The sequence below is a fragment of the Pipra filicauda genome, unplaced genomic scaffold (genome assembly GCF_003945595.2).
Source record: "Pipra filicauda isolate LSUMZ 115617 unplaced genomic scaffold, ASM394559v2 scaffold327_size997775_pilon, whole genome shotgun sequence".
NCBI classification, from domain to species: domain Eukaryota; kingdom Metazoa; phylum Chordata; class Aves; order Passeriformes; family Pipridae; genus Pipra; species Pipra filicauda.
Window position 1 is genome coordinate 903,400 of NW_024104451.1, and position 26,289 is coordinate 929,688.

General features: G+C 57.1%; 1 protein-coding gene across 14 annotated transcripts in view; it reads right to left on the bottom strand.

The window, feature by feature from the left end:
• CHD6 (chromodomain helicase DNA binding protein 6) overlaps nucleotides 1-26,289 on the bottom strand; it is an 89,439-nt gene that overhangs the window by 22,313 nt on the left and 40,837 nt on the right. For 10 of the 14 annotated variants that reach the window (XM_027740372.2, XM_039383832.1, XM_039383833.1 and 7 more), the window contains 20 exons: nucleotides 22,716-23,215; nucleotides 18,836-18,974; nucleotides 18,160-18,309; nucleotides 15,321-15,386; nucleotides 14,784-14,842; nucleotides 14,320-14,437; nucleotides 13,088-13,174; nucleotides 12,724-12,873; nucleotides 12,307-12,428; nucleotides 11,441-11,684; nucleotides 10,831-11,007; nucleotides 9,822-9,965; nucleotides 8,814-9,069; nucleotides 8,112-8,322; nucleotides 7,406-7,601; nucleotides 6,716-6,880; nucleotides 6,136-6,315; nucleotides 4,817-4,927; nucleotides 2,813-3,015; nucleotides 2,206-2,408 (listed from right to left, as the gene is read on the bottom strand). In XM_027740372.2, the coding sequence (XP_027596173.2) occupies nucleotides 2,206-2,408; nucleotides 2,813-3,015; nucleotides 4,817-4,927; nucleotides 6,136-6,315; nucleotides 6,716-6,880; nucleotides 7,406-7,601; nucleotides 8,112-8,322; nucleotides 8,814-9,069; nucleotides 9,822-9,965; nucleotides 10,831-11,007; nucleotides 11,441-11,684; nucleotides 12,307-12,428; nucleotides 12,724-12,873; nucleotides 13,088-13,174; nucleotides 14,320-14,437; nucleotides 14,784-14,842; nucleotides 15,321-15,386; nucleotides 18,160-18,309; nucleotides 18,836-18,974; nucleotides 22,716-23,182 (3,448 nt within the window). In that variant the 5' untranslated portion in view covers nucleotides 23,183-23,215. The remainder of the gene's footprint in view (nucleotides 1-2,205; nucleotides 2,409-2,812; nucleotides 3,016-4,816; nucleotides 4,928-6,135; nucleotides 6,316-6,715; nucleotides 6,881-7,405; nucleotides 7,602-8,111; nucleotides 8,323-8,813; nucleotides 9,070-9,821; nucleotides 9,966-10,830; nucleotides 11,008-11,440; nucleotides 11,685-12,306; nucleotides 12,429-12,723; nucleotides 12,874-13,087; nucleotides 13,175-14,319; nucleotides 14,438-14,783; nucleotides 14,843-15,320; nucleotides 15,387-18,159; nucleotides 18,310-18,835; nucleotides 18,975-22,715; nucleotides 23,216-26,289) is intronic. The other 4 variants (XM_039383827.1, XM_039383834.1, XM_039383826.1 and 1 more) reach the window with 3 other exon arrangements.

Below are 26,289 nucleotides of genomic sequence, written 5' to 3' on the forward strand. Positions count from 1 at the left end.
TATTGAGGGAGGTCCTGCAGACATCCTCTCCTGCCCATGTGTGAAGGGGAAAGAGTGCCTGAGCAGTTCTGTCCCATCTGTCTGGTCCACTGAAGAAGAGAGAGCATCACCATGTCCTCAACTCCTGCATAAGGTCTGCAGCTCCGTGACAGGACAAGGGTTGCAGCCCGGGTGGCTGCTGGGGGTGGGGCACCAGGTGGGCACCAGGGTTCCGATCTCCAACACCAAACTGGCCTTTGGGCAAATGCTGCATCCTGGTGCTGGATCAGCAGAGCTCTGAGCTGGGCTGCCTGGGTGCTGTGCTCAGCCCCCATGGTCACATGGATAAGGGATTGAGAAGGAACAGCTCCAGGATGCACTAGCGAGGGTTGGAGGTTGCTGTTGCTTTCTGCACATCAGGGAGGCCCAGGGCATGTCTCGCCTGGTCAGCTCTCTGCAGACATGGTACCTGAGGCTCCCCAGGGAGGCTGCTGTGCACTGCAGGGTTCTGCTGTCCTCCAGCTCCTGATGTCAGGCTGGATGGTGTCACTCCTCTAGCCAAGACCATGTGGAGGTCTCACAGGTGGGAAAAGCCATTCTGAAGAGTTGATGCAGAAGTTCCTGGTCACCTCTCCGCTCAATATCCAATGTTAGTGCTGCTCTTGCACTACAAGCAATCCTGACTCTCCACTGAAACCATGGCTTGTTTGTTACTTGGCATTATCTAAATCAAGCCCACTCATACCAGCTGGTTTGGTTTTGACTCTTGTTCTGCTCTCTCAAGCAGTCCCAGCCAGACATTTCCAGGCAGAAGGAAATGGTGACGTTGGGTTTTAAGCACCAAGTACTGCGCAACTGGGGCTCAGCAGCAGCACCACTACAGAACAGCCTTCCCTGTGCTCTACCGCCTGAGTCCCAGGTTTCAGCCTGGCTCCCTGATGCCAAAAGCAGTCTGGAGAGCCTCAGCCCCCTCACTACTCACCTTGCGCCACAGATCAGAAGGGCAGAACAAGCAGCACATGGCTTTTGGGCTCTGACTCCCCCAGGGACGCCGCAGCCTCCCCCAGCCCCACTCCTCTGTCCCAAGGGCCACAGGATGCAGGCACTGTGCAGCCAGAGCTCTCTGACACACAGCAAGCCCTGACCACGTGTCCCAGACCACAACCCTCTAAGCTGATCCAGGGAGCCAGCACCCACTCTATGGTCACAGCATGAAAGATAAAGGCCCTGTTTGCAGGGGGGGCTCTAGGGGAGCCCACAAAGAGCAGCCACTGAGCTGCAGGCGGGGGGACCAATCTGCAGTGTCCACTAGGGAAGCAGAGCCAGAGCCAGCAGGAAGGCAGGGCTGGGAAGGCTCTGGGTGACCTGTCTGAAGCTGAGGATAACTGGGAACCTCCACCCTACAGAACACAGATGCAATAACAGATCTGACATCTGTAGTGTGACACATGGACCTCACACACACTGGAAAATAAGCAAGTGAGGTCTCTGAGCAGAGAGGGCACAGCCAGACCTGGGACAAGGGTCCTGCTAGACACAGTGAGAGAAGGCAGTATCACCTGGGGAAGACTCTGCAGGGGTCTCAGGACAAACCAACGTTGCACCTCCACCCATCGGGTCAGGCACTGAAGATCAGTATGTCTGGGACAAGCACCATGGCAAAGGGAAACATAAGCTGGAGATGGAGTGAGACGGATGCTCAGCTGCACACTCAGCTTTCCCCGGCACAGCTGCCAGTGTTGCCCAGAGGCACAAGCAGAGTCCCTGAACAACATCCATGCTGTGTCCTGTGTGGCTCCAAGGAACAGCCGGGCACGTCAGGGCTCCGAGTGGAACATGTACCCTCATACCTATCACAGCCAATGTGTTCATAGGGTCACCAGCACCCCATGAGCTCGCTGCCCAGTGTCTCACCAAACAGGGGAACCCCGACAGCACTCACAGGCCAGAGAAAACTTAGAAGCACCTCTGCTCCCACCACAAGGCTCTCTCTGCACCAGCCATGGCACTGAGAGACAGGAAACAGCCTCCCCCACTCAGCCAGCCCCTGCTGCTGGCTCTGAGGGTCAGTGTGGAAGTCAGGTCCATGGAAGTCTGCGAGAGAATCACAGTGCTCAAGCACAACCACTTGCAGACTGTTTCCATCAGCTTTGAATTTTGCAGCCTTGGTCCCACAGGCTAGCACAGGGTGACAAGTACAGATGCAATGGCAGAGAGAACACGCAATACCTGAGTGATTCTGCAGAGCCTGGTTCTGGCCATCCTTCGTCGGCGTGATGAGATCCCAGATAAAACTCTTAATCTTCTCATCCCCCTTGTAGTGTTTGACGCAATACACCAGCAAGGCCCGACAAATCATCTCCATGTCCTTCTCATTCAGGTGCCACTTGAACCGCCCATGGGTTAGGATATCTTTCCAGCGTCCCCAGCTGAAACAGCAAGAACACAGAGTAAACACTCCAGTGCAAAGAGAGATCTTGCTGGCACCTCTCTCCAGGAGCTCTCCGAGGGGCATGGCCCTGCTAGCCTCTGGACAGGGGTGTTTTTCCCACACATAACAGGAGCAGAGAGGGAGAGAGGTCTGCCAGACAGAACAGGGCAGAGGCAGGAGCAGACTCTGGAAGTGCCAACTGTCAGCTCATGCTTTGTCCCTCTAACTCTCCTTCCATCCCAAACATTCGCTGATAGCCCAGGTCCCACCCGGGAGGTCACTGCTGGAAGGAGGGGACTCTGCAAGCAGGATGGACAAAAAGCGGCTGGGGTAGCCAATGGCCCACAGATACTGGGCCAGCTGGAGGCTGCGGCCATGGTCTCTGGGAGGGGTGAGACTCACCCAAATATGAGCAGGTTCTTCTCCACGCGGAAGCACTCAGCCCGCAGGTACCGCCGCGTCTTCTCGTTAAAGCGCCGCGAGCGCGTCGGTCGCTCGTCCGAGTCACTGTCCAGCTCAGAGAACTCCATCAGCTCGTCCTCTTCGAAGGAGTTGTAGTGTTTGGTTTGCTTCCGTACCCGGGGTCTGTCGATGACCAGGCTCTCCTGGGAGGGACAGAGCAGAGAACGTGCTCAGGTACAGGCAGAAAAACTTGTATACGTTCTTCTCCCCGCTGCCACTGGTTCTGCTCACACCTCTGGCTCCTGGCTTGCCAGTCCCATGGCTAACCATCCCACTGGGATACCTGCTCCAAATCACCTGCTTGCAGCTCTGCCTGCACACGAGACAACTCCTGGCCAGGACAAAATTCAGCCTGAATGATGACGGGCTGAAAATCAGCCCCTCTGGGTCCAAACTGCTGACAGCCAGCAGCTGACTCAGCTCTGAGTCACTCCTGGCCCTCCCAGCACCGCCTGTGCCAAGAGCTGTGCTGAAGGAGGTTGTAATCTTTGTGTCGGGGGACAGGTGGGCTGGAAGAGGAAAGGTAGATTGCAAGAAGGTACAGGAGGGAGCAATCTGAAATTAAATAGCATGTACCTGCCTCCTTACCCCCGCCCTGTCGAATGAATCCATGCCACCTAAGTCTGCCTGGATTTCAGGCACGTGAGACACACACACACACACAGAGTCGTCTCATTCCATTGCTTCTGCTTGAGCAGGGAGCTCTGCAGAGCTGCAGGGCCTCCTTCCTGCTGTGTAACACCACCTCTATGGCATTGCTGCCTTAGCTGGAATCATGGCAGGGCCCCAGGGCTGCACTGGAGCCAGCTGCAGAGGCCCGAGCTGCAGCTTAGCACACCAGCTCAGCAGGGTGGGACCCCCTCTGTCCCCTCCTGCCTCCCAACAGGCAGCAGCACCAGCCCACCCTCGCTTCCTCAAGAGGGGAGAAGAGGGGAAGGCACCAATCTCTGCTCTCTGGTGACACGATAGCAAATGGCATGGAGCTGTGTCAGGAGAGGTTTAGGCTGGATATTAGGAAAATTTTCTGCCCCCAGAGGGTGGTTGGGCACTAGAACAGGCTCCCCAGGGCAGTGGTCATGGCCCTAAGCTGTCCAGAGCTCAAGAAGTGTTTGGACAATGCTCTCAAGCCATCGAGATGTGGGTGGTGGGAGCCTGGGAGCTGCAGTGGAACAATGTGCTCAGCACTGTGAGCTCCAGGGCTGGAGCACATGAACTCAAGTCAGCTCTCCAGGCCTCCTCCAGAGCTGAGAGGCCAAATGCTATCCTCTGCCCAGGGTACAAGGGCTCACATGGACTTGGGCTGGTCTGGGGAACAGTTACACAGCATCCCCCAAAGTGGAAAGAGCCTCGCTCACCCCACCAATCCCCAGCCACAGCAAGAGCTGCCACTTGGAACCCCTTTGCACTAATGAAGGTCTCTGGCCTTGCAGAGACAGCCGGAGAACTGGGAGATCAGAGCTGGCACCTGGAGGGCAGCATGGGACTGTCCTGGTACTGCTCCATGCTGGAGCCCCACCCCAGCTGCCTGGGCTGCCTGCACCCATGTGGCTGGCAGCAGGCAGCACTCATGCCTGTCTGTGCTGTGGGGAACTCTGCACAGCCCCATGACAGGCAGTCACACCAGCCTGCTGGGCTCACAGGTGGGCACTGGTTCCTTCATCCTCTCCTCCTCTCTCATGCTGCCCCAGCTGCTGCCTCTTAGCCAGGCTTGGGAGTAGCTGGGAGCACAGATTGAGCAGCCTGAGTATCAGGGAGACACAGACCAACATGTGGCTACATAAATTGGGTCTTTAACTTGTGAGTCAGTCTTCCCTTGCAGTAATTCTTGATGCCCAACACCAATCCCTTCAGGAGCCCAGCAGAAACACACAGCTCCTGCCTGGAGACCACACCATGTGGTGTCAGATCAGTTGTAGGGCACACAGACTGCAAACTGGATCCTACCTTTTCGTTCTTGGCGTCTGTATCGAGCTCTGCTATCTTGGCCCACTTCTGCCAGAAGTTGGGGTCGTCTAAGGAAATGTCAGTTCTGTTTCCTGATGCTACAAAGCTGGCCTGGGAGAGAAAGAAGAGTGAACGGAGTGCAACCCACCATCGAGATGTGCCTTCTCTCACGCAGAGATCTCCCCCCACGCCTGTCTGAGCACACGGTCTCACTGCCGTGGGGTGTTGCACTCCAAGCTGATATGTGCTAGAGGGTTCTTTGTTCGCCTAAGGGAGCTGAACCGCTCTGATCTACAGTCCTGCCTGACCCATTGTAAACAGAGTCTGAGCTATGCAAAATGAGGAAGGATAGATGGCCCTTAGAGCCCCCAGCAGACACTAGCCACGAGCACAGCACAGAGCTGGCTCCTTGGGCTCTCTCAGGGGGGGACATCAGACCCCGCACACAGCTTCCCATGGCACAGCAGCACCTGGCTTTGGGCATCGTGCAGCCCAGGAGCTGGACCCTGCCACCATTCTGGGGGTCTTCCTGCAGAGCCAGGCCTCATGGTAGCAGAAGAGAGAGGCTGGAGACAGAGATTGGCTGTGCTGAAGGTACCATAGCTCCTTTCCGCACCACTGGCGGCTCAGGTTTCCACTCACATTTCTGCTTGTCAAAGCACCACACTGAGGCTGCACCGGTCTGGCCGGGTGACAGACTCGGATCAAATAAGCTCAGTTCATGAGTAAGATCAGCCCAGCTCAGGTCTGGATCTCATCTAGGCTTTGAACTCATCCATCCTCCCTGACGAGAGGCCTGACCCTGCCCACACAGCCCTGGGCAGAGTCTAGCTCTGGGCATGGTCTGCTGCCACGGCAAGGAGCCCTCACAGCCCATGAGAGGAGCAAGACCTCCACCTTGCTGGGACATGACAGCAGCTCTGCATCCATCCACACCTCCAGCCTGGGGACAGAGCACACCTGGATGCTGCCTGGCACCTGGAGCACAGGCCCTGCTCTGCCTCTCACTAGCCTGAGCCAGCTTCAAAGGGAGTGCTGAACCCTCCTAGGCAGCCTCCCATCATCCACCCAGGCTGGTGGCCCCCTCCTCAACACTGTGCTGACCACCAGAGAGACAGGAGACCACACCTGCTGTGGAGTCCCAGCAAGGTCTCACTCCTGGGCACAGCGGGACAGGAGAGCTTGGCCTCCATGCAGACATGTCTCTGCACACAGGCAGAAGATCAGCCCACTGCTACTGCCCTGCATGCTCCCAGTGTGTCCTCCTCCCCCACCCCTCGAGGGGAATCCCCCTTCCCTCCTGATGGAGCACAGCATACCTTGGCAAAGGTGGAGCCCTTGCCCTCAGACTGGATTGTGATGGTCTGTGTCCTGCGCTGGAGGATCTGATCAATGTCTTCCTCACAGAACTTCGACCCTTCGTCCTCCTCATCCATGAGTGCGCCATAGGCACCCTTCCGCAGCAGGTCCTCCACCTCCATCTTGGAGAGCTGCTGAACCTGCCAAAAACACGGGGGCATCACCAACCTGGCCAGCAACCCTGACACTGCACAGCAGGAGAAGGCTCTTCCCTCTGCTCCAGGAGGAGGACGGAGACGCCTCAAGCAAACCCAGACCTGCTGCTGCTACAGCAAAGAGGTCACTTCAAAATGCTGCCTGAGGGACTGTCAGGAATTTCAGTCCATGCCACCCCAGACACAGCATCACGTGTCCCCCAACCCTGTGGCAGTGCAGGGATAGCCTGTCAGGCTATCAGCAGCAGTGTGAGTGTGTGGGACTGGGTTCTCCCTCCCCAAAGCCTGCCCAGTCTCTGCTCCAACCTGGCAGTGACTTGCACTTGGAGGAGGAGAGCTCTCCTGCAGCAGCTCTCGCTTGACCCCACTCAGGCAGCCAACCTACCCCGTTGGTGCTGCCCTTGCGGTTGATGTCCTGCAGCACAGCCTTATCCAGGCCCAGCTTCAGGCTGGCCTTGTCAAACATCTCCCGCTCGTAGGAGTTCCTGGTGATGAGGCGATAGACCTTCACCGCCTTGCTCTGCCCGATCCGGTGGCAGCGAGCTTGAGCCTGGGAGAGCAGAGGGCACAGTGTCAGCACAGGGAGCCCAGCAGGATGGGGACCATGTGGCTTGTGGCACCCGCACCAGCACCTACAGTCACCCATCCAAGCCACAGCCAGCTCCTACCCACCACAGCATCTTCGTTCCATGCCTGTGGCTGACCTGGCAGGGCTCTGGCTCTGGCACAGCCTGCGTGGCTGTGGAGCAGAAATGGGTGATCCCAGCACCCTCAGGGCAAGGACACAGGCCTCAGGCTGGAGCCGTGGCTCTCTGCAGACGCAGGCACACAACACTGCACCCACTCCAACACCAGCTATGGACACAGTGTTGCCTGCTCTGTGGCTCATCTGTACTTTCAGAGCCACACCGTGACCTCCCTCGCATCCTGTCCCCTCTGCCTGCAGTCCTGCCGGCTCTCCCAGCATGGTACCCTGTGCCCAGCACAGCCGCTGCCCCGCCCCGCCCTCCTGGCACCAGCGACAGGAGCTGTGCCACAGGACTGCCCAGCAGCCTGGCCCAGCCCGGCCTGTTACCTGCAGGTCGTTCTGTGGGTTCCAGTCTGAGTCGAAGATGATGCAGGTGTCAGCAGCCGTCAGGTTGATGCCCAGCCCCCCTGCCCGCGTGCACAGCAGAAACACGAAGCGATCCGAGTCGGGCTTGCAGAAGCGGTCAATGGCAGCCTGGCGCAGGTTCCCGCGCACCCGCCCGTCGATGCGCTCGTAGGTGTATCTGCTCGAGAGGGGGACAGGGGAGAGCAGCGTCACAGCAGGGCCTGAACTGGCTGTGGCTTTTAAATTCCTTCCTGCTCCTTTCCCTGGGCTGAGTGTGGGCACACAGGCAGCTGAGACTAACTGGCAGAACCTGTGCCCAGGTGGAGGCTCAGGCCCCATCAGCCTGTGTGCACTCTGGCTGTTCCTGAAAGTTGTGCCTCTTATGATAGCAAAATCATCACAACTCCATGCATGGTGCATGGATATGGGGCTCATGGGAACCAGGACCGAGGGTCCTACCTACTTCCACCTGGTCTCTCCGAGGACTGGCCCTGGGCTACGCAGAATGGACAGGTCTGAGCTGCTCAGCTCTGGGGTCTCTGCACCCACCAGCAGTAGCCAGTAACTCCAATCCATTGGTACATGGGCATGGAATGGCCAAATCCCCACCCTGCATTGCTGCCACTCTATGTACAGTGCATGTAGGTGACGTGGAGGAGCTGGGGTGAATGCTGGAGCCTGTACTAACCGCCTCTGGATGAGATAGTCTTCCAGGATGTCGAGGCAGCGCACCATCTGTGAGAAGATGAGCACCTTGTGCCCACCAGCGATCAGCTTGGGAAGCAGCTTATCAATGAGCACCAGCTTCCCGGCTGCCTGGATCATTGCCTGCAGCTGGAAGTCTGGTGCCTCTGGGCTGTGTGTTTTACGGAAGTCTTCCAGGATCTTCTCCTCTGCCCCTGCCAGGTGAAAAGGGATGTGAGCTCCTGGTGAGGCTGGCAGTGCAGCTCCCCCAGCCTCCCACCCAGGGCAGCAGCAAAGGAGCACCCAAGGAACAGAACCCATGCAGTGAGAGCTAGGGAGGTTGCCCAGAGACCTTCAGCAGACCCTCCATTCCTGTGACTAAACTTCAGGGCTTGCATCAGCTCTTGGCAGAACAAGTCAGGCTGGGATGCTGAAGAGGGTCCTGTGTCAGAACCCCCCCAAACACAGTGAGCCTCACAAGACCCTGAGATGCCCATCAGCAAGCAGCTCTTGCAGGGAGCTGGGCTGCTTGGGAGGGCAACAGGGCAGATCACTGTACCCTGTGCTGGGCTCACAGCCACACCATCAGCAGATGGCACAAAGGCCTGAGCTGGCCCCCAAGATGGGCAAGTTCTGCAGGTAGTGAGCAGTAAACGTTGCAGTGATACCAGTGTGTCCCCTCACACCTCCTGTGCACAGCCCTCACCATTGATGAGGTAGGGGTGATTGCAGCACTTGCGCAGCTCCATCATGGTGTTGATGAGGTTGGGCATATTGTGCTGGTTGGCACCCTTGGAGAGGAAGGAGAAGTTCTTCTCCAGGATGGCCCGGTAGTATTTCTTCTGGATATTGGTCAGCTCCACCTCAATGATGGTCTCCTGTTTGGGTGCCAGATTCTTCTCTACATCATCCTTCAGCCGTCGCAGCATCATGGGCTTCAGGATGGACTGCAGCTTCTTCACCTGCAGAGCAAGCAGAGAGACTCACTGCCCTCCCGACATGGCAAACACGTGGGGACAGTGGAGGCGACGTTGGAGCCCCTCCAGGCTGCGAACCCACTACAAGAGACCCTGGAGCAGCTGCTCAGCAGCCAGCCAGGAAGACTTCAAGGGCTGGCATCCTTGGGGCAGGCGTGTGAGTGACCAGTCCTGTACCATGAACTGCACATGCTTCTGCTGCTGGCAGCCTTGGGTGTCTGATGCAGGAGGAGAGCTGAGAGTTTGGACAGCAGGTGGTGGTTGCTTCATATGCCTGTGCCTGCTCTCCCAGAATGACAATCTTTGTGCAATTCCCACATTCAAATGGCAGCAGGGACAGTCCAAGGGACTTGGGCTTCCCATGACCCACACTCAAGAGGAACTCTGGAGGAAGGCTCTCCATGGGAACATGACAAGGACAACTGACTTACTAACCTCCTCATTCCCCCTGCACTCCTGCTGGTTTCAGGGACAGACCAGGTGGGAGAGGCAGGTGAGCTATGCTGCCCAAGGGTGCAAAGGCAGCAGGGAGAGAGGTGGGAACAGACTACTGCCTTGGCACAGGCTGGTCTCCTCTCTCCAAAGCAGCATTGGGAGCTCTGTCACAACTTTGCTTCTCCCACCATGAGGAGCCCTATCCGCTTCCATGAAGCACATGCCTCAGAGCATGCCTAGTTTGGTCATCAGGTGTCCCAGTGGCCTACGCCAACATTCACCAGCATGACTCTTCTAGGTACCTGCTCCTCTGTCTTCAGGTCTCCAAACTCCTCCAGGAAGGCTGTCTCTGAGGGAAACTGCTGTGGCTCCAGGAAATTTAGGAGGCTGAAGAGTTCCTCCACCGAGTTCTGCAGGGGAGTCCCTGTCAGCAGAACCTTGTGCTCCTGGGGACACACAGGAAAGAAGTTGAGGGCTCAGACCCATTGGCTGGGTCCAAGGTGTCCTAAGAGTGCAACGCTCTTTGTCTTCCAGCCTCAGAAGCACTCTGGGTCACCTGGGAGCACACACAGGCTGAAAGGCTCCCCTGGGCATGGTGACAGCCCTAATCAAGCCACAGCCACACCACACTGTCTTGTGGCTCCCAGGATGCTTCCCTGGACACGTCCCAGTCCAGCTCTGTGCAGCAACAACAGCCAAAACCTCGATCTCACACTGCCAACAGGCGTCAGTCCTGGCACAAGACCTTCAGGCGGGGCTGTGCTGGTGCCAGATGGGGACACTGACAGAGCCCAAGCCCCTGTGCAGCTGGGGGCAGAATGTCCCTCCTCAGGGCTCAGGAAGAACAAGAAGCAACATGGCCCAGAGCCATGCCATACCAAGGGGCAGGAGGGACCTGCTGCCAGGGCCAGCCTGAGCAGGGGCAGGTATGACTGTGCACTGGGAACGAGGGGGAGCTTTCATTAGAGGTTCATCATGTAGGTACATGTGCAACGAAAGGAGATGGGGTCAAGACAACCCCAAGACCTGGGGACGTGAGGACTGGGTGATCCCTCAAGGAGAACGCTCTCCCTCCCAGGTCTGCTGTGGGTTAATATTCCACTTCAGTAAGAAGGAGTTTGTGATAGCTGCAGGGCACCAGTGCCCTGTCCATCAAAGGGCCCCCCTTCACTGGCACTGCTTTAGCGACCTGGATGGTTTTCCCCCAGGCTGGCATGGGGCCTGAGCCAGTGACAGTGGCATCTGAATGCTCAGCACGGTCATCTCCAGCCCACCCTGTTCCCAGGTGAACCCCAGGCAGGACATGCTCACCAGGGCCATGAGCTTCAGCCCCTCCAGGAGTTTGCAGTTCCTGTTCTTCAGGCGATGTGCCTCGTCAATGACCACACAGCGCCACTGGATCTTCTTCAGCTCCGGGCAGTCAGCAAGGATCATCTCAAAGGTGGTGATAACCACCTGGAACTTGAAGATCCCAGGGAGAGGGTTACCCTAGAGAGACAGAAACCAGAGCTTGACTCCTGCAGGGCAGCAGGACACTGTCAGACCCTCTGTCTGACAGTATCAGTATCTGGCTCTGAGCTGGGATTTCCCCAGAATAATTTCTCTCAAGCACTGGGCAGGTTCCTGCAAGCCTCCTTGCTAGCCACAGGCTGTTTTGTCTCCAAACTAGACACTGCTCTAGAGCAGACACATAGGCCTGGACAAGAACTGTGGCTGGGGCTCTGCTGCACCTTCCCCCTTCTGCATGAGTTGGGGCTGTTCACTCACATACTGCATCCTGAGGCCACGCCAGCGAAGAGTTCTTAAAAGGTCACCTTTCCCTCTCCAGGGGACAACAAGTTTCTCAGGCAGCTCAATGCTTCCCAAGTAAAGGGAGCCAGGGCTGGGGATGCATCCTGGGAATGCTGTGTGTACCACTCACCTGTGTGTCCCTGTACACCATCTCGTACTGCTGGATCATCTGGCGGCTGATCTGGCTGCCGTGGTACACGATGGCGTTCATCTCCGTCCACGTGCGGAACTCCCGCTCCCAGTTCGTGATGGTGGAGAGAGGAGCGATGATGAGGAAGGGGCCATGAATGCCCATCAGGAATATCTCTGAGAGGAACGTGATTGACTGGATTGTCTTCCCCAGCCCCATCTCATCAGCCAGGATGCAGTTCTTCCTGCAGAGACGGACAGGGTCAGGTGAACGTGGCTCTGGAGAGCCACCCTGTCGCCAACTCCTCGATGGGATATCAGGCACATCCCTTCTACTCACACCTCTCTGACCCTGCAGCGTGGAGGGTGGGGTATATTGGCCACTATTGGTATAGTGGCCCAAACCTGTCTGGGTAAGCCTGATCATCCAACTTCTTGCAAGATCATGGATTCAAAGTCAGCATGAAAGATGCTGTTCTTCAGGTACGCAAGAGCCAGGGAAAGATGCATCTGATGGCCTGCTGCAGCTGAGAACATTCACATTCCTGCCCTCCTGCCACACAGTGGGTCACCAGTAGCCTGGCTAACACCAATCATCAGGTGTATCTTAGACCCATAGCTAAGCCCTACTACCTCCAAGACTCATCAGCATTTTCTAGGGAGAAACATTCTTAAAGACTCAGTTGCAAAGCTAAAGCAAACCCAATTTTTCTGGCAGCTGCCTGCCAGCTCCAGCACTTGAAGGACTCAGTAGCTGCTCTATCAGGCCCTCTGCTCCCCAGCTCTGCTGTTCCCATGACAGCACACACCAAGGCCTGCTGCTAGCAGGACTGCTCCTGGGAACACAGGCCTCCAGCCCCTCCTCACCTGTTATACCAGTTAAAGAGCAGCCAGTTCATTCCCTCCAGTTGATACTCCCGCAGCTGGTTGCTGTTCTTGTACTCTCGGGACTTCTCCAGTTTCTGCCAGGACTCAGATGCTGGGCGCTCCTGAGAGGGGAGAGCAGGAGCAAGATCCATGGGAGAGGCCAATGCCCAGCGAGGTCAGATCCTGCTGCTGGGGCTGTGCATCAGGACAACACTTCAGAGCAGTCCCTGACAGCTGAGTCACGGCAAGGTCCTGGCCTCCAGAGCCCACCCTCAGACCCTGACAACTAACCCACCCGGAGGGGAGAATACAGGGCTTGCACTGCAGCACCAGGGACAAGGTCAGCACTGCTGGACCATGGCACAACACAGCCAGTCCCCGTGCCCAGGGCAGAGAGCTGCCAACTGGGTACGTTACCTCTGGGTACGTTACCATGTGCTTGATTTCAGGAGGGATCTGGAGGGCTTCAAACTCTTTAATCTTCCCTGGGTCAACATCCTCCTCCAGCTCCCAGGTACTCTCCTCGTAGGGCAGCGAGCACCACTTCACCAGGTAGTGAGTCACCTCCTGCAGCACAGAGAGTCAGGCTCAGAGACAGGGAGGGTCAGAAGCCCTCCATCTACCCTGTGTCAAGGGTCCTCAGGAATTCAGGCTGCACAAGGAAAGGCTGGGAAGGCTCAGCATGCTCTGAGATGACCCACAATGCACACTGTGGGGCTGGGCCTCCTGCCAGGTCTCCCTCCCTCCCTCCGAGGGGCAAGAAAGTGATACAGCCACCCACCTCCCCAGTGTCTGGGTCCTTCGTGTGAGCCACCTCCAGAATTCGATCTACCTCCACGTAGTCCGGGTTGAACAAATCCTCATCAGGCTGTGACAGCAAACAGTAAAAAGGGAGAGTAAGTTCAAGGTGATTCCAGGGTGAACCAGATGGCGGGCAGGAGTAAACAGCTGCAGGGCATCTGTCCCCAGGATGCTGCTAGCTGTGTGCAGCACACCAAGTGCCCTGGATGCAGGTACAGACATCTGTCTCTGGACAGGGAGGACACAGGAAGGCAAAGCTCTTCCTTTAGAGCAGTCACAGGCTTTATGCTGCCCTTGCTGTTAGGCAGGAATGTCCTCTCCAGCCTATCTGGCCCCAAGGTACAAGCCCTGAGCTGCCTGTTCCAGCTGATGTGCAGCATCCAGAGCTGTGACTGCCGCAGCACAGAGCCATACACAGAACCCCACTCCTGCAAGGCTCTGATTGGCTTCTGACTCTGCCTCCCTCCTGCCCCACCTAGCAGTAGTCCTCAGAGAGACACATGGCCTAGCACTTGGGAAGGATAAAAAACAGGCTTCTATGCTCACAACTCCCCAAGCCCAGTTAGTCACAGGAAAAGAGCATGTGCTCCTTGATGAATTGTCAGTGGTACAGTGCATTCCAACACATGCTTTTTCTTTGCATCCTGAGAAAGACCACAAACAGACTTGAGAGTGAGAAATCTGACACACGCCCCCAGCTTTCCAGCTACAATGGAGAAATTTTCATAGCCTACTGGCCTGATTTACACTTGTAAGGGGCAGTTTGAGGAGATTCAACAACTATCTCTGGAGCACCAAGATAAATTATAGAACACCTTTCATACTAAGCAAGATTAATCTGCTTATAGAGCAGAGCAGGCAGGAGCTGCTCTAAGCTGAGATATTTATAGCTCCCTCTCTCCCACAGCATCTCTGTTCCACCACAGAAGCACCCCCAGACCCACATGGTGCCCTCCCTCCCATTGAGCAATGCTTCCGTAGTTGGCAATGCCTGGCAAGTGTCACTTGTCACCCCGCTCATAATTCCGGCAGTGACACCACATGTGTCCAGGCACTGTCACACACCCTCAGCCTTAGCCCTGGTGCCTTTGGCCCAGGAACTGGTCTGGCCTTGGCAGGGAGGAGACAGGGGCAGCACTCAGCTCCTGGCCTGCTCAGCCCCCGCCCTGGGCTCAGGGTCGTGCACTGCTGCTCCCCGTGCTCTGCTCTCACCTCTGTAAAAATATGTTTCATCTGAGCCTGCTTGTTCCGGAAGCGCTTTATCTTCTGGGAGATCCTGGGGTCCTTCTCCAGCTCCTCCAGAGTTGCCCACTTACAGTGGAGATAGGAGCTGTAGGGGAGGAAAAAAGTCACCAAATGTGACCAAAAGGCCTTTGGTCTCAATCCCATCCACCACACAGAGCAGCAGGGATCTGCTGGTGATCCAGAGAAGGCCCAACCCACACCTATGGCACCCTAAACTGGGGAAAGCTGTGGCACAGGATCAGGCCAAGACCAAGCACTGAAGATGCTGCAGCTTCCCTGTTTCCCACCGCTATGGCTGGCTCAGGAGGACAGAGTCTGGAAAACAGGGATGCTGGGCCTGCAGCTAGGGATGGGATGGAGGTGGGAGCGCACAGTCCTTGCTCCTGCATGCACAGGGCCCACGGCAAAAAGCATCACAATACCACACGTACAAGTTCCTGTACTTGACGTAGAACTCCTCCGTCTCAAATGCCAGGCCTCCAGGATGAGCCTGAAACCAAGGAGAGGCAGCAACAGTCAGACCCTGTGCAGAAACTGGGGAGCTGTGCTTTGCGACCTGGGTGCAGGCAGCCATCCCCTCCCTGGCCACAGGCCCCAGGGGCTGAGCCCCAGGGACGGTGAGGACAGCCAGGCACTTGTTGTGCTGCTGCCCCGGAGGCGTAATAGCCCTTGAGAACATGGTGTGAGACCATCCTTGACCATGGGGGACTCAAACACCTCCTGGGCATAAGCCCAGGCCTGACTCCTCTCCAGAGGCTTTCTGGTACTCAGGATAGGAGAGGCACCACATTGATCCATGGCCCAGAAAGGTGGGCACACCCCAGCACTCCACCGTGAGAGCAAGAGCAAGGAAGAGCACGGCAGCACCAACTGCTGCTACATCTCATGTCCCTGCTGCATAGGGCAGCCAGGTCCCGTCTCTCCTATGCCCACGGACCTCCAGCCCCACTGACATCTTTGCCACTCACCTCCTTCTGCACCATCCTGGAGGCAAGGATCTTCTCAATGATATTGGCATCATCCTCAGGAGGCTCCTGGGGACAGGAGAGAACTGTTTTCCCAGCTCATCACATGCCCTGGCACCTCCCATCACAGAGCAGCTACTTGCCCCTCTCCCAGTCCACCAGCCGGGCAGACAGAGCTGGCACTGGGAGCTGGGAGAGCTGTGCCTGGGGAGCCCTTGCTGGGTGTGAGGGTGTAAGTGCTGCCTGCCCAGCTACACTCACCCTCTGCCCATCCTCCCTGGATAAGTCAGGCCACAGCATTGTTGGGTTTGCTGTATGGGTCCTTCCAGCTACACCAGGGCAGCTGGAGAGGGTGGCAACTCTCCCAGAAAAGAGGAGGGAACTTGGGCACTTCTGCCCTGAGACCCAAGGAAGGAAAAACATGCGCGTTTCTGCTCCCAGGCACTCTCCATGCCAGATCTTGGACATGCCTTGGCCTTTATACAGCTCCATAGTGCTGTATGGCCCCAAGGACCCCAGGAAAGCAGGGCCCTTGAGCCCTGCCACATGCACCCTCTGTTGCTGCCACCTGCCTAAAGCCTCAGGACACAGGCAACAGCATCTCACCCTACCAGTGCCCATGCAGCTCTTCCTGGCAGGCTCAAAGTGCTGCCTCCTTCCCTCTGCAGGCTTCAACTCTCCCCTGAGGGAATCACCCCTTGAGGCTGCAGATCCCCTCTGCGGGCACCCCAGGCTCCCAGCACAGCCCCTCTCGCTGAGCACACGGGCTTCGCTGGAGGTGCCCTAACACTGCCCTGCTGCCAGCCCTGAGAGCAGGGAGGGGGAGGCTCTCCTGGCTGCATCTGTGCCAGGACCAGCCCCACCAAATGCCAAGGGACAAGAGAGCTGGGCTTGTGCCGTCTGTGCTGCAGAGGAGAGGCACGGGAAGACTCACAGGAGAGGACACACACCAAAAACATGGAGCTTGCTTGAGCATTAGAAATATCAGTTCTGCCCTGTCTGGGAGATGGTACAGCAGCAGGAGGAGCAAAGCACAGAGCAGAAAAGAGAAGGACTTTGTTCATCCCCTTCAGATGGAGGCAGAACCTGGTCCAAGGCAAAGCAGTCCTGAGGTGTAGCTTTGCAGACTAGAAAGATTCTCAAAGAATGGCTCAGGGCATGCTGGGGAGGGACAGACACATGGGGCATCCCACACCACTCACCTGAAAGTGCCTGGGAAAGCCAAGACCATGCCCGGGGCCACAGCAACCCTTCCATCCTCAGCCCTCGGCTGACTGCTGCCTTGGCACTACCCTTGTGTGCAGGGCAGGATGCTGGACCCAGCACCACAACACAGTAAGCAGGGGAACAGCAGGTCTGTCTGGGCCCTTAGCAGCCATCTGAGGCCCAGAGTGGGATTTCTGCCCTATTTGAGGAGCTCTGACCCAAGCCAGGGTAACATGGCTGAGGGGAGCGTGCAGAGGTGCTCCCACTGCAGACACTGTGCAGTGCCCCTTCCACCATGCCCAGGCATTCACCCTGGCACTGCTGGGCTCCGCTTGACCCTGGCCTGGCACAAAGGGTTTGTGTGAATATGGTCAGGGGCACACCACAGCCACTTTCAGTGTCTTGGAGCTTGGAGCTCCCACACTGCCCCACAGCCCTTACAATGGTCCATGGCTCATTGCTCGCTGTCTGAAGGCTGCTGGAGGAGCCCTGCACTGCCCCACAGAGATTCTGAGGACTGTGGCCAGGACCCAAGGGGAAAGGTGCAAGCCCAGGCCATGGAGAGAGCAGCATCACAGTCGCAGCACTCACATCCTGCCCTGCCAGGTCAGTTCTGACCCTGGGAGCTGGCCAGGCCCCACAGCAGCCACCCAGCCTGGCTGCTACTGGACAACAGCCTTAATAACTCACCTGGAGCAGGACAAACCGAGGTGGAAGTTCAGAACTGAGAGGAGAACAGAGTGGCAGCTCATACCTATCTGTTGCTTTGAAAATCTCACTTGGAAAGATGAGTGCCAGAAGCCCAGCTGGGACACAGCCCCAGGCAGAGCTGAAGCAGCACCCGCAGCACGTCCCGTGGGTCCAGGCCAGGCATGGACCATCAGGCCAGAGCTTATCTAATGGTTGAACAACAGAGCTGACTAATACCCACCAAAGCTTTGGGAAGAGGGGACTACAGAGCGTTACAAGAACACTGTGAAAACAACTAGTGACTGTTATTAATATCTGGCAGATTTGTTAATGATCAGAAATGGAATGAGCTGCAGTATCCAACACACAGTCACAGGCAGGCAGGAAAGGGCCGCCAGCACCCACCACGAGCCAGCACTGAACTAGTGGGCATAGGCAGCAGGACAGCAAGGCCCAAACTGCAAGTGGCACCCGCTGGTCCCCGCCACATTGCCCGGCAGATCAGCTCAGCTGGCAAGTGTCAGGCTGGCATTGCTTTGTTCCAAGGTACTGATGGAGAGCAGCCAGGGCTGAAAATGATGACCTGGCACCTACAAAGTCTCAGCTGGCAGAGACAAAATAATAGACTAATCATAGACAGGATCTACAGAGACCGGAGCCAAAGGTGTGCATGGGCAGTGGTTGGGTCACTTCTTCAGGGACGTGTCCAGTTATGTGACATGTTCCAGACGTCCTGTTCTCCCAGCAAGAGGGCAGCAGTCAGACCTGCACACCTCTCTTGCCCATCTCACAGTTCCTGCAAAGCCAGCCTGCACCCTTCCAGACAGACACACTCTCACCCCATCCTTGAGCTGGGAGCCCCTACTTTCCTGACCATCATCACTGACACCCCGGGACACGCTGCATGAGGCAGATCCCACACCCCCCATCCCACACCCAGCACTACCTCCGCCTGCCATGCCAGAGTAGAGGCAGAGAGCGCGGAGGTTCGCCCAGCTCCCAGCACAGCGATTGTCTCGCCGTCATCATCCACAACCTTGAAATCCAGGTCCTCATTGTACTTCCTCCTCTTCACCTGCCGTCCGGAGCGTCGTTTCTGTACACGGGATGAAAAAGGCAGTGCCAGGGGACACAGGCAGACCAAGTATCTCCTCCTTGCTTGAGAGGCAGAAAGAAAGCCCCAGGGCTGCTGGATGTCCAGGCTACCCCCTGCCCTAGCAGGACGGAGGTGGTGAGGAGAACTGGCTCTCCTTGTAGATAACCCCCCACCGTGGTGCCGAGGTCTCCATCCTGACCCACATAGCCCCATCAGTCCCCAGGGTGTGAGGCAGAGGAGCCCTGCAGAGACACAGAGCATACAGCTCCCCAGACTGCAGGGCCAACCTGCCTCCTTGTGCTGTGCCACGAAAGGGGAGCTGCCCAGAGTCATGATAGAGGACACTCAAGGCTGAGGGACGTGCACCTAACCCTGGGCCATCAGCTGACTTCAGGCTGACAGAAGCTGGCCTTGGAGCCACACTGCTGAACATGCTCTCTGACCACTGCACCCAGGGGCCCAATTCTTCTCCCACTCAAAGGCAGCTGGGATTTCCCCCACTGGCAGCAGAGGGCTTTGGACATACCTGGCTGTCAGCTGACTCCGCAGACTCCTCTGGGCTCTGTACGGATGGACTCAGCAGATCCTGATCCAAATCCAAACTGTTCGCTGGTACCTCATTTTTCCTCTTCCCTTTCTTCTTCTTCTCCACAGGGGTGTCCTTGCTGCCAAGGCAGACTGATAGTTAGATCCTGTCCTAGGAATCCAAGGGGAGAGCCAGCAGGCACAGGGCTCTGCTCCCAATGGATCACCTAGAGGCACCTCAAGGCTCCTGGGGCCTCCCCCAGCACTGGGGACCCCTAGTTTGTGATGCTCATTGATCACCACCAAGTGTTTCTCCATCCAGTTCCAGTACTGGGATGAAAGGGTCCACCTGCCCTGCCTGGGAGCTCCCACCAGCCAGGGGAACAGCCCTACAGGGGCTGTAGGAGTTGGGGTTCAGTGCAGGCACAAAAAGGATGTCCCCACCACAGACTCCAGCAGGCCAGGGCAGCAAGGTGCCTGCTCCGATCACAGCACTCCCAACACTGGCCACACTGCTGGCCAACTCCTGCGTGTGTCAGGGAGCCCTGCCAGCAAATCAGTTTACCCCAGTAAACCTTTACACCAGTGCCAAGGCACAAGCTGCCCCAGATCATGGTTTGTCTTCCTGAGCCATAGCACTGAGTCCCCTCCTGAGACAGCAGCTGACAGACACTGGACCGTGCCTCCAGCCAGGGGAAGTTGAGCCCTGTGATGGCCACGAAGGTCTCACTCCCAAAAGGTGCAGGTCTCACTCCCAAAGGTGCAATGGCCCATCACAGCAGATGGTTACGGCCCATCACAGCAGATGGTTACAGAGGGGATTTGGGCTCTGCTCCTGTGAATCCCACCACCTCCCTGAAAAACAAGCGAAGACAAGCCCAGCCCCACGGCACACTCTCAGGGTAAGGGCCACCTGCAGCCCCTGTCACCCAGCACAACCTTCCTGTGCGAGGGAATGGGACCAGAACACACCAGGGTAAGAAACAACAGCTCCCAACGTGCCTGTCCATCCTTATCCTCTGCAAGGAACACAGTTAAGGGAAAGACTCCAAAGTGCTGGTGCCTGTCCTGGGGCTGAGCAATACTCCCTTCCTCACTCCCAGCCCCGCCATCCATTCCCTCCACATCCCAGACCTGCACAGTGTCAGAGGAACAGTTAGTTTCAAAGCCATGTCAAGGTTTTAGGTCCATTTAACAGGAAAAATCATTGCTTGCCTGGGACTGTCAAAAAGTAAGGGTAAAAATCTGCTGTTCAGGCCAAAAATGCCCTGGCCATGCATCCACACTTGAATTAGAGGCCCTGAAAATGCTCTGTGAGCGCTGCTTCCACTGAGCAATAACTCCCAAGATATTGATTTGTAAGTCACAATTAACAACTGTTTCATTCATGAACCAGTCATTTACTATGATTAGAAATAATTTAGAAGAAATTATGCTACCATTATCTGCCACTTAGAGGACTCCCAGCAATCTGCACAGAGTACTGACCCTGCCTGCTGCTCTCCCCTCCCCTCTCTGCACTGCCAGGGGCCCCCAGACACCTCCCCAGCTCCGTCCTGGGCAGGAGGCACAGGGGGACACACAGCTCTGCTCCCTGCACAGCTTCCACCTGACACTCCCACAGGTGGGTTTGCTGGGGGCTGACCCAGAGGGTGAAGCAAGTCTGAGATGAGGCTCGAAGAGAGGCTGTGGAGGCAGAGAAGCTGCAAGAAGGACGCATGAGCTAGGCTTTCCAAGCAGCGGGATTGGTACTAGGTCTTCCGGGAAGGTGCAGGTGAGCAGGAGGAAGCACAACAGGCTCAGGCTCCACCGGGACAGAGCATTAGGAATGTGCAGAGCCCTGTGGAACTCCCAGACTCCCACACACGGTTTCTTCTGGCTGCATGATGTGTTACAGAGTTATATTAAATGGTCTGTTTTGCACGAAGTGGCCTCTTCACCAGGGCTCTGCTGGTGCCCAGCACAGCAAGTGGATCATCCTTCAGCCCCTCGTGGTACACGCAGCCCCTGCCGTGCCCGGGTAGGAGGGCCAGGGTTTCCAGCTCTGCAGCTGGGCTTACCCTGCCACGAGCCCCATCTCTAGCAAGGTGTCCTGTCCATGGCAAGTCACATGGTCATGGGCTGCCCTGTGACCCTTGATGCCCTGGGAAGGTACTGCTGGCAGCCACAGGACCTGCCAGGGTGGCAACAAGCTCCTACGAGAGCCATGAATACCTTAAACGAGCACAAGCCTCCATGGTCTCCTCTTTCCCAGGTCTCCCCGGCTTTGGTCGGGTCCCACAGTTCCCGCTGCACGGGCAGACCTCTGTGAACTGCCTGTATGGCAGGTTCTTACTGGTGGAGCAGAAGCGTTAGTAGGAAAAGCTGCTAGCTGCATCCCTGATCCCAGGACCCTCCTTGGGAACCAATGCTGCATTTACATGGGCTTCATCCTTCCCTTTCCTGCCCCTCTCCTTCCCTCTCCACCTCCATCTCCCTGCTGCAGCCCTCATTGGGGCCTGGAGGAGCCCTTTCCTCACCCTTCTGGCACTGTCCATTTGATCCATCCATCCCCTATCTTCTCTGGCTCACCAGCCCAGGACAACGAACATGTGCAGAGCCCCAGGCTCGAGGAAGACCAGAAGTGACAGCACTGCATGGCTCAGGGAGCCGCTGGGGACGTGGCACCTGACTCTCACCCTGGTGAGCTCCCCAGACCTCCTCCTGCCCACAACCAGCCCACACCAATGGCACTAAAGGCCCCCCTGGTGCTGGCTCTGCAGCCCTGGCCTCTCCAGGATCTGGCTGTCAGTGAGCTCTGAAGAAGCAGGGCTGTGGAAGACCCAGGGCTCAGTCCTCGCCCTGCACACATGCCCTGGGCAGCCATGGTGGTAGGAAGGTGGGCAGATCCCACAGACCGGGAAAGTCCATTCCGGAGACCATTTCCAGGGAAGTGTCCTCAAGAAGATCTACCAAATTGATGTTTTGTAACAAAGAAGGATTTTGCTGAAAAATTCCCAGCTGGCTCCTGTAGTAATTGCATTTACAGTGCAAATATATTCAGCTCATGGATTATTTACAGTACATGAGGAGGGCTCAGTTCCAGCTGATGGGCCTGCTTTGTACAGGACTCTCCAAAACCACTCATTCTCGCCAGTCCACAACAGTAAACCAAATGACAGCGGTGCTGTTGAGACCTGCTCTGCTATGTGCACACATCCCCAATTAAAAAGAGATCAGAGCTTCTGTCCAATCAGCCTGTTAATTAAAAGGATGAGGAATTAGCAGAGGCGGCAGCGCTGGGCTGTGCAGTACCAGGGAGTCCTCAGGCCTCCCCCCACCGCTGGCCTCGGCTGCCAGCACAGCTCCACAGCTGCAAGGAGGGACAGCTCCTGCCACCCGGGAGAGGGAGCCGGAATGGGATGTGCTCCACCATCCTCCCAAACCTGAGCTGAGGGAAGGCACACTGCCAGCCCCTGGGTGTGCGGGGAGCCTCACTCGCACAGAGTCCAGGGTCATGTTTTTCTCACTCACATACACTCTGCCCCAGCCCCAAAACAGGCATGACAGGCCCTCTGCCACACAGCACTTCGCTGTCCTGGTGGGACACCACCCTAAGGTCCCTTTTGCCCCAGGACACTTGGCATAAAGGCCACACCAAGGAGAGGCCAAGATTCTTTGGTCCTCTTACGGATCTGGGGTCTCACAGGGCCTCATCCCCAAAAGGGCACCTGTCTGTCCTGCCTGTGCGTGAGCAGAGCTCACCCTGGCCTCCCAACTGGCACGTCCAGCCTGCAGCACAAGCAGCCTGCACATCCAGTGCCACTCTCCGGGCTGCAGCTCCTGCAAGCCCACAGCCCTGTCCACACCAGGCACACAGACATGGCCACACCACCACCCACCTGCTCTTCTTGGGTCTTGCTCTGGGGGCAGGCTCAGCGCTGCTCTTCTTGTCTTTAGGCTCCTTTGGGGCTTTGGGTTCCCGAGGTTTGCGAGGCTTCTTGGCCACCTCCCTCTGTTTGGGCTCCTTCGGCTTCTTGGACTCCTTCGCCTTTTTAGGCTCTTTTGGTTCTTTAGGTTCTCTCCTCCTCTTTGGTTTCACCTCCACAGCTGCTTTATCTCCCCCTTCCTGCTCTCCCAGATCCTTTTTCTTCCGTTTCTTCTTCACCCCTGTGCCCCCGCCCCCACTGTCCTGCATCCCATTCTGGGTGCTCGTCCGCTTCTGGGGAGCCCCACCGGGCTCCTCCTTTGGGCACTGGCACTGGCTGCCCGTGTTCGTGCCCGTCACTGTCACCTGGTGGGGCACCTCGTCCTGCTCCTCGCTGCTGGCAAAGGTGTCCTGTGTCTTGCACTCCCAGGCAGACGACATTGGGGAGAGGCTCAGCGTTTTTAAGGTCAGCGGCTGCAGAGAGAACAGAAAGGCAGTGAGTGAAGCAAATGGCACAGTTGGAAACAGCAGGTGCTGCGGGTGGAACCGCAGCCCCACGAGGCTCCAATCCCCCAGTGCAGCACAGCAGTGTCCCTCAGCACATGGGGACTACGGCTCATGGCCACCACGGGCAGACACAGCTCAACAGGGAGGACGTCCCTTCCCTGCCCAATGGAAGTGACAGGTAGAGGCCTTTTGGCCTCCCCACCAGCCCACGCAGGTCCCAAGCTGGCCCCAGTGTGTGCCTCAAACACAGTCCTGCCTTTGATCGGACACTCCAGACCTCGCTCTGCTGAGGCCAGAGAGACCCTTGTGCCCAGGCCACCTCCTGCCTGTTGCCCAGAGACAAGGATTGTCCCGACAGGGCAAGGAGAGGAAATTAAGGATGCCTTGCAGCCTGCAACAAGTGGGCACCAGCTCCATATGGGGCAGACCTTGGGGCAAAAGAGGGTTAGACTGGCACCTCTCCCGGGAGCTGCTGAGTGCTGGGGCTCCCTCCAGCCCAGGAGAGCAGAGCTGCCCTTCCTGCTACAGCTTCACTTCCGGAGAACTTTCCAGCACTGAACATTGAAAGGAATTCAGCTGCCTCCCTGGCATGCTTGGCTGCGGCAGGCACGACCAGACAGCAGCATTCAGGGGCCCAGCTCTGCTCGAGTAGCCTGGTAAAGGCCCAGGCTCATGAGCAGCAACCTTGGCTCCTTGAGAGCAGCCCAGGCCAGGGGGCTGGCAGGAGACAGCCCAAGGAAGGGAGCTGTGGGTGACAATTCAGTCAGAACAAGAAACAACTCTTACAGCAGCTGCCAAAGCAGGAGAGAGCAAGGGTTGCACAAAGGACTGGGCAGAAGCGCAGTTGTGTGCAGTAAGGACGGGGAGAGGAAAAGGTCGTGCTCAGCTTCAGCTGCTCAACCGGTCAGTCCCCATCCCCAGTGCCCTGGCACAGGCAGCACCTCGGTCAGCCCACTGCACACTCTCCTCCCTGCCTGTGACCAGAGGCCACTGGAGAGCAGCTAAGGCCACGTCCAGCACCGATCCCGTGTGGCACTGCTGGGACACCTCCAGGTGCCCAGGCAGGTCTCTGCCCGCTGCCCTGGCAGCAAGAGCAGTCTGAGCTGCTCCTCTGACCACACAGTGGCAGAGCAAACCCCACAGCTCTCACAGGAGATGGCAAACTTCTCACCCACAACCACCTGATTAGCTCCTCCTTTTAATGCACGGCTCAGCCACGAGCAGAGGGAAGCAGCAGCCACTGCTGGGCTGGCTCATTGTGGGGCTGGCAAAGCAGCACCAGACCAAGCCCAGCAGCGTGACCAGTGCTGGAAAGCTGGTCCTGTGGTGGCTGGTGGCTGTGTCATGAGATGAGACATGGGCCCATCCTGCCAGCCTGGAGGTGGTACCTCCTCATAGGGAGGCTGTGGGACAGCAGGTGAGTGGCCCAGGAGGCGCCGGGCAGCACTGTGCCTGTGGGGACAGGGGCAGTGCTCGCCCTGGTACCCCACACCCACGGCTGCCCCAGGCCAGGGGTGCTGGTTCCTTCACAAGCCACTTCCCTGGTGCTAAGGTGCCAGTGCCTCTGGCAGCAATGCCTGGCCCTGCAGAACCCCAGCACCATCCAGCTCCTCAGGTACTTCAGAGCTGTCGGAGAGAATGTAAACCTTTACATCTTACAGGCTGAGGGCTGGAACCCATCCAGGGTGGTCTAGACACAGGGTGCTTTGTACACTTGGATTTCTGATTTGGATTAGATAAAAGCAGTAAATGAAACAGACTGCAAGGGGGCAACGCCCCTGCAGCCACCCATGAGTGGGGCTGCAGGCTTGGCTGGCATTGGTCAGCACCCCTGCCTTGCCTGCAGCCCCCTGCAGTGCTCTGCCCTGGCCCTTGCTGCTGTCTTGGGATGGGGGAGAGCAAACATACCACCACATGGACCAGCCATCAAAGGGCACCCAAGCAATTGACGGGAATATATTCTGGGCCAGGAGAAAATCAGCACTATAGATGCTGCCTCCGAGCCCACTGGCTGTGCAACAAGATCAGTCTCAGCCTTGCATTCCTCAGATCTCACAAGCTGAGGGTCAGCTGGAACAATTTAGAATCATAGAATCACAGAATGGCCTGGGTTGGAAAGGACCTTACAGATCATCTAGTTCCACCCCCTGCCATGTTGCTCAGAGCCCAATCCAACCTGGACTTGAACACTCCCAGGAGTGGGGCAGCCACAGCTTCTCTGGGCAACCTGTTCCAGTGTCTCACCACTCTCACAGCAAAGAATGTCCTCCTAATATCTAATCTAAACCTACTCTCTTAGTTTGAATCCATTTCTCCTTGTCCTGTCACTACATGCTCTTGTAAAAAGCCCCTCTCCATCTTTCTTGTAAGCCCTGTTTAGGTACTGGAAGGCTGCAATTATGTCAACCTGAAGCCTCCTCTTTTCCGGGCTGAACAAACTGAATTCTCTCAGCCTTTCCTCATAAGAGAGGTGCTCCATCCCTTTAATCAACCTGGTGGTCTCCTGTGAACTTGCTCCAACAGGTTCATGTCTTTCCTGTGCTGAGGATCCCAGACCTGGAGGCAGCACTGCAGGTGGGGTCTCACCGGAGCACAACAGAAGGGCAGAATCACCTCCCTCATGCTGCTTTTGATGGAGCCCAGGACATGGCTGGTTTCTGGGCTGCTAGTGCACACAGACGGGGAATGTCCAGCCTCTCATGCACCAGCCCTCCCAAATCCTCCTCAGCAGGGCTGCTTTTGATCTGTTCATCTCCCAGCCTGGATTGATACTGCGGGTTGCCCCGACCCAGGCTTCCTTAAAGATCCAGCTCTGTTCCACTCCGTTGTCCCAGAGGGCAGTCTCCCAGGGGATCCCACTGACAATCTCCCTGAAGAGCGTGCAGTCTGCTTTCCTAATGTTCAGCGTCAGTGCCTTGCCCTGGGATCCCTGTGGGCATCAGGCCTGCTGTGTCCCAGGAGCAGTGCTGGTCCCAGTCAGCAGCACTTGCCTCCAGCTGGAGCAGCCAGAAGCCTCTGGCACAGGCTCTGCCATGAACAGG